General features: G+C 46.8%; 1 protein-coding gene across 1 annotated transcript in view; it reads left to right on the top strand.

The window, feature by feature from the left end:
* Nucleotides 1–5,172, top strand: part of fkbp8 (FKBP prolyl isomerase 8) — a 17,622-nt gene extending 12,450 nt beyond the window's left edge. Inside the window, exons 8-9 of the mRNA XM_064330338.1 lie at nucleotides 1,706–1,840; nucleotides 2,665–5,172. Of these exons, the coding sequence (XP_064186408.1) occupies nucleotides 1,706–1,840; nucleotides 2,665–2,751 (222 nt within the window). The 3' untranslated portion in view covers nucleotides 2,752–5,172. The remainder of the gene's footprint in view (nucleotides 1–1,705; nucleotides 1,841–2,664) is intronic.
* The last annotated feature ends 660 nt before the right edge of the window (nucleotides 5,173–5,832 follow it).

Here is a 5,832-nt window from a genome sequence, read left to right as displayed (position 1 = left end):
AGAGTTTAGGGTGTGCTGTACTGGAGTGTGCACTAGAGTTTAGGGTGTGCTGTACTGGAGTGTGCACTAGAGTTTAGGGTGTGCTGTACTGATGTGTGCACTAGAGTTTAGGGTGTTCTGTACTGTAGTGTGCACTAGAGTTTAGGGTGTTCTGTACTGGAGTGTGCACTAGAGTTTAGGGTGTCCTATATTGGAGTGTGCACTAGAGTTTAGGGTGTTCTGTACTGGAGTGTGCACTAGAGTTTAGGGTGTTCTGTACTGTAGTGTGCACTAGAGTTTAGGGTGTTCTGTACTGGAGTGTGCACTAGAGTTTAGGGTGTGCTATATGGGAGTGTGCACTAGAGTTTAGGGTGTGCTATATTGGAGTGTGCACTAGAGTTTAGGGTGTGCTATATTGGAGTGTGCACTAGAGTTTAGGGTGTGCTATATTGGAGTGTGCACTAGAGTTTAGGGTGTTCTGTACTGGAGTGTGCACTAGAGTTTAGGGCCAGGTCCTGGAGAGCCGCAGGGTCTGCTGGCTTTTGTTTTTACTCGGCACTTGATTGATCAATTAAAGCAGTTGATTACACAGTTAACTCACCTCACCTGGTTCATTTTGTGTAAGTGGTTGTTGTATTTAAGGTCAAAACAAAAACCTGCAGACCCTGCGGCTCCCCAGGACCCAGGAGTTGGCCACCCCTGGTTTAGGGTGTCCTGTACTGGTATGTGCATTATATTTTAGGGCACAGCAGTTGGGGTATGCACAGTGATGCGGTCTGTAAGTGGTTTGATGGCATTCAGGTCACCATCGTAGCTGGTACCATCAAAAAGACTACTTCACACGGGACTGTTAGCGTGACTTGCTTGTCGCATTTGACGCGGTGTAAATCTGTGAATTAGACGTATTGTTCTAGCGCGCTCTCCCACTTCCTCACTGAGGGGAAACCACTTTCTCTGTGACGTTGTGTCAGTTCCTGTGAACTGCAGGGAGGTCTTGGAGCACGGTGTCAAACCCCGTAGATGAAAGTGCCTGCTCGAGCCAGTCAGGCCACATTTTTTTTCCCTTGAACATTCTAGGTAAAGCGAGGTTCCTGTTTACATCGGCGGGGAAACCATGTGACTCTTCAGAGAAAATGCAGCCAGGGGAATGTACAGCACACATCCTACATGAGCGTTTGGGGTCATTTGCATCTCTGAAACGTTCATGACGTTGAGAACTGGAGAAGTGATGTCAGGATAAACCAATTCAACAAACAAGTTCTTTATCGATTGTTACTTACGTTATAGTCACGTTCTTTTTCATATCGGCTACTCTCATTTTGCAGCTGTAAACCTTGGTTTGAATCAGCAGATAACCTCTACCAGCGGTAATAAGGATAGGGCATTCGTTCTGACCAGTATATCTCCTTTCCAGTGCCCTGCTTACTTTAAAGTTAAAGTGCCTTTAACTGTTTGATTTTGTTCTGGCTCTGTTTTTTATCAAACACTGTTGATTTTTCCACATCGTGTTCTTTGGCAGTGCTACTAAGGCATGCTCCCTTTTGTATAACTGTAAGCGTAGTACGATTTTTTAATCGGTGGAAAATGCAACTTTGTTAAGGTGTAATTCTTGCGGTCTTTTCTGTGTCTGTGATGATGAAAAATGAGGTTTTGCGTCACACCGAGCTTCCGTGGCGGTGCAGAACGGTGCCGTCGGCCCACAATCCTCTCTGCTCTCTCTCCGCAGACCATCCACGCCGAGCTCTCCAAGCTGGTGAAGAAGCACTCGGAGCAGAAGGGGATGGAGCAGGCCATGTACAAGAAGATGCTGGGAAACCCCTCGTCCGGACCTGTGCAGAAGCACGGGGCCAAGTCCTCATGGGTGAGACGGATGGCGAAAGTGCGCGTGGCCCTACGGAAGGGCCGCCCGGCCCTGTTCCTGGAGATCCACCTTCCTGTGGGTTTTCATCTCAACCGTAATTTGGCACACCTGACTCATTATCATTATCAGCTAACTATCAGCTCAACGAGATCTCTGGCTGCTGAATGAGGTGTGTTTTGTGAGGGTTGGGAGTAAAAACCTACAGGACGGTCGATCTTTCGGAACAGGGCTGGGCAGCCCTGCTCTAGCTGCTGAATGAGGTGTGTGGCTTTGTTAGGGTTGGAGTGAAAACCTGCAGGACGGTAGAATCTCCAGGAACAGGGTTGGGCAGCTCAGCTCTGCAGTGTCAGAGATGCTAAAGCTCTATAGGGAACTCACGTGCTGGCTCTCAGAACACAGCGATTTGACTGAATGGAATGTTCCCTCATAGATCCTTCTCAGCAGTGACGCGTCACCCGATCGCTCGCTTGCGCAAGAGGGAAAGGAAATGGCCTCACGTTGTGAAATTTTGTTGACGCAGCGATGGATTCTGAAGGACAGTGCTGCCTGTGTGTGTGTGTGTGTGCGCGCACGTGTGTGTGTGTGTGCTCCAGTTGCTCGCTGTTTAAATGCGACTCCCCAACCCGCCAGGCGGGCTAGATAACCTTTAGCGACCTGCGTGACCCCTCGCAGGTGCGACCTGACATTGGCACGCCGCATCGACGTGTTTGAAAGTTTAAAAACGTGACTGTCGTGCGCCCGCCCACGCGGCGCTTCGATCGAGAGTCGCTCCTGTCTGGTAAACGCAGCGGCGCTCTTCTCTCTTCTCCCCCCCCCCCATTCAGGGCGTCACCTGGAAATGGCTGTTTGGGGCCACCGCGGTCGCCATCGGCGGGGTCGCCTTGTCCGTGGTCATCGCCGCCAGGAACTGAAACGGACCGGGGTGTCGGTGGACTTTTCCCCGCTCCTGCAAAGAGAGCCGCCGAGCGGCCGCGCTCTGATTGGGCGGTTGGGCAGGAGGGCCGCGCTCTGATTGGGCGGTTGGGACTCCCGCCCTTATCGGTCCCGACGGCCTTCAGTCCTAATTTCTGCGTCAGTTTTCACACGCCGTCGTTTCCGTGAGATTTTTTGAAAGACAGAACTGGACGGATGAATAGACTCTAAAATGATTGTCTCGTTCACGTTCGTATATCAAGCTACATTCATTTTAAATGTGTTATATATCGCTGAGACATTTATGGCTGCCAGTGCTATTTAACTCTCCCCCCCTCCTGAAGTAATGATTGTGAATGCGTATGAATTGAGCATTTAGTTGCTAATCTCAACTGGCTAACAGTCAGCTGGCTCAATGTGTATATGTATCTATTTGATGTTTCTATCTGGTGTTTGGCTCTCCTGTTAAGAGGATGGCCCTCATGCTGAAGCCCTAAAATTTTACGTGGATGCTCTCTTTTTCAGTCAGTCTGGCCTCAGCCTCTGTCGCCATCTTGTAAATGCATAAAATTACGAGCACTAAGCGTAATACTGTTGTTCTGTTCAGTGAGAAAGACCTTAATTGGCCTCTGGGAACTGGGGGGAGTGATTGACAGCAGACCGTGCATGCTGGGAAGGGCTGAACTGATAATTGTTGGGATTTTTTTTTAAATGTGTTTTTGTTTTTGCAGATACAGAAGAAAGACCTTTGCAGCTCAAGTAATTGTCTGGGTAGTAATTCCACAGGGAGGCTTTCTCTACCCCCCTTTGATATTTCTGGGACCAAGTTATTTTTTATTTTTTTTGTTACACAGGGATCCTTCCAAAATCTTTTTTGTATATTCTTTTTACATTGATTTTGCGTTGTTGTTCAGATAATGTTTTTTTTTCTATTAAGCTGAAGGATTACTGTATGAATGGAAGGACAGGGCTGTTTGTGTCGTCATATTTATTTGTCAGAGGTGTTTGTTTGTGTCACAGATGGAAAACAAAGAGATGTTTTTCTTGCCCTAGACCCGGCCCTGTATGTGGACTCCAGACATTAAGGCGTGTGGAAGAAGAGCGTTGTGAAATCGCTGGGTATTTTTTTTTTTTGCATGAGGAATTGCGTTCTGTTGCTTCACAAGCCTTCTGCCAGTACTGGGTTGGACCTGATGCTAGCTAGTGATGCTAACGAGCTACAGGCAGCCAGAGGTTAGGTCGAAGCTGAACAAGTTTGGTTGAAGTTGAGCTGTGTGTTCGGCGTTTAAGCTCGAAGGCCTGCAGGCTGCTCACGAGGTGCATTCGGTGTATGTGTATGTTGGTTCAACTGCAGCCCCGGAGAGCCAAAGGTCCTTTTAAATCACCTAGGATTTGCAAAGCAGTTTAAAATTATCGCCTGGCTTCGCACTGGGCCGAGGGTTCAGTGGGATCAGTAAGGGGAGTGAGAAAATCAGCAGCTTTGAAAGAAAACAAACATATTTGAAGTTTTGTCAGTGGAGAAGCTGTCTTTAAGCTTCCCTGGGATGCAGCCTTGTTCCTAAACTTGTCTCCTGGAGCCATTTTTTTCGTGAAAAGGCGAGAGACAAGAAAAGCTCAGGCTGTGTGTCAAAACCTTTTTAAATGTGAAAAATGAGACCTTATTCTAATTCGTGCTGTCATCGGATGAGTCCAGGTACGAGGTTCTTAGCAGACAGAGTTTAAACACTAGTCCACCAACCGCGGCAGGGTAGAGAAGCGACAGCACGACCATTGGACTGTTATCGTGGGGATGAGGAAAGGAATTGGGAGTGGGGTAATGGGTATTACACGTTACTCATTAACTCAGACAGCTGGAGCTGTTGTCATAAGCCGCGTTGATCCCTCTCTGACGGGCGGAGTAGTCGTTTTTCCGGCGTCTTCGGAGCTGAGACCCGCGCTCTCGCGGCTAATGACGACACCGCTGGCAGCAAGGCTTCGGCTTAAAAATCCCGCAGCCCGATGCGCCGTGTTGTTAAAAGTAGCGACTAAAATTAAGTGCCATGTCTGGTGCAATTTTGGGGGGATGGGTGGTGGTGGTGGTGGGGGGGGGGGCGTGAACTTGAACAAAAATCCTTGTTAATATGTTTTTTTTTTTTTTAATGTACTACAGTCTGTTAGTCTGACAAGAGACTTGTCGAATGCCGATGTTAAATAAAGTGGTAAAAACTGCCTGCTTGGTGAGAGGGTGGTAGTTTCACAGATCACATTTCTTGCGAAATTCCTCTCGACTGCTGAGATGCACTTGATTTCAAGATGTTTTTTTTGTTGTTGTTTTTTTTCTCTACAGCCTATAGTGTTATTAAAGCCATGTTTGTATGCCTGTTTCCTGGTCTTGTTTTGCCATTAATATGAATAAAAACATTTTCAGTTCTTTAAGAAAACATTCTCTTCACACAGGTTCGTTTAACATGTTGCTCCTTGTGGTAACACGAGGATTTATGTGTTTTACTCCGCTACAGTTCTGTGACATGTCCTGGAAATCATGTTGAAATGCAGCCCATCATCGTGTTAATCTTTATATTTTATTTCTCCTGTGCCGTATGCCCAGTCTGAAAGTCTCACGGCCGGAAACTCCAGTGCATTCCGTAAAGTAGTTGTTTAGGATAAGGTTCTCAAAAGTTTTTATTTATTTATTTATTTATTTATTTATTTATTTATTTTTATGTTATTCCATCCTACACGTATGAGTCATCTCTGTCCATCAGTTCCAGATTCATCACTCCCCCAGTTTTAATGCCCCCAGTGTGAAAGTGGAGTTTTTGTGTGGTTATGGCTCTCTGTTCAGTTTCATTCAGACAAGCAGCTAATTTCTCGGTCAGCAGTGAGGGGGGAACTGGGGAGACCAGCTGGAAGCTGTGATATTTCCTTCTGCTAGTGGGTGAAACTCCAGAGGAGTTAGTCACTGGTTTCTTCCAGCTACCGTCTATTGAAAAAATTTCCTGAAAAAAAAGATTGTCCTGTTTTTCGTTGTGCAGTCCCAGCAGGCTGTGTTCTTTTGCGTCAACGCATTTTTTCATATTTCCTCAAACAAGGGACAAAAA

The sequence above is a fragment of the Anguilla rostrata genome, chromosome 4 (genome assembly GCF_018555375.3).
Source record: "Anguilla rostrata isolate EN2019 chromosome 4, ASM1855537v3, whole genome shotgun sequence".
NCBI lineage: Eukaryota > Metazoa > Chordata > Actinopteri > Anguilliformes > Anguillidae > Anguilla > Anguilla rostrata.
The sequence above is the reverse complement of the archived record's forward strand: the minus strand, read 5'-3'. Positions and strand labels throughout refer to the sequence as shown.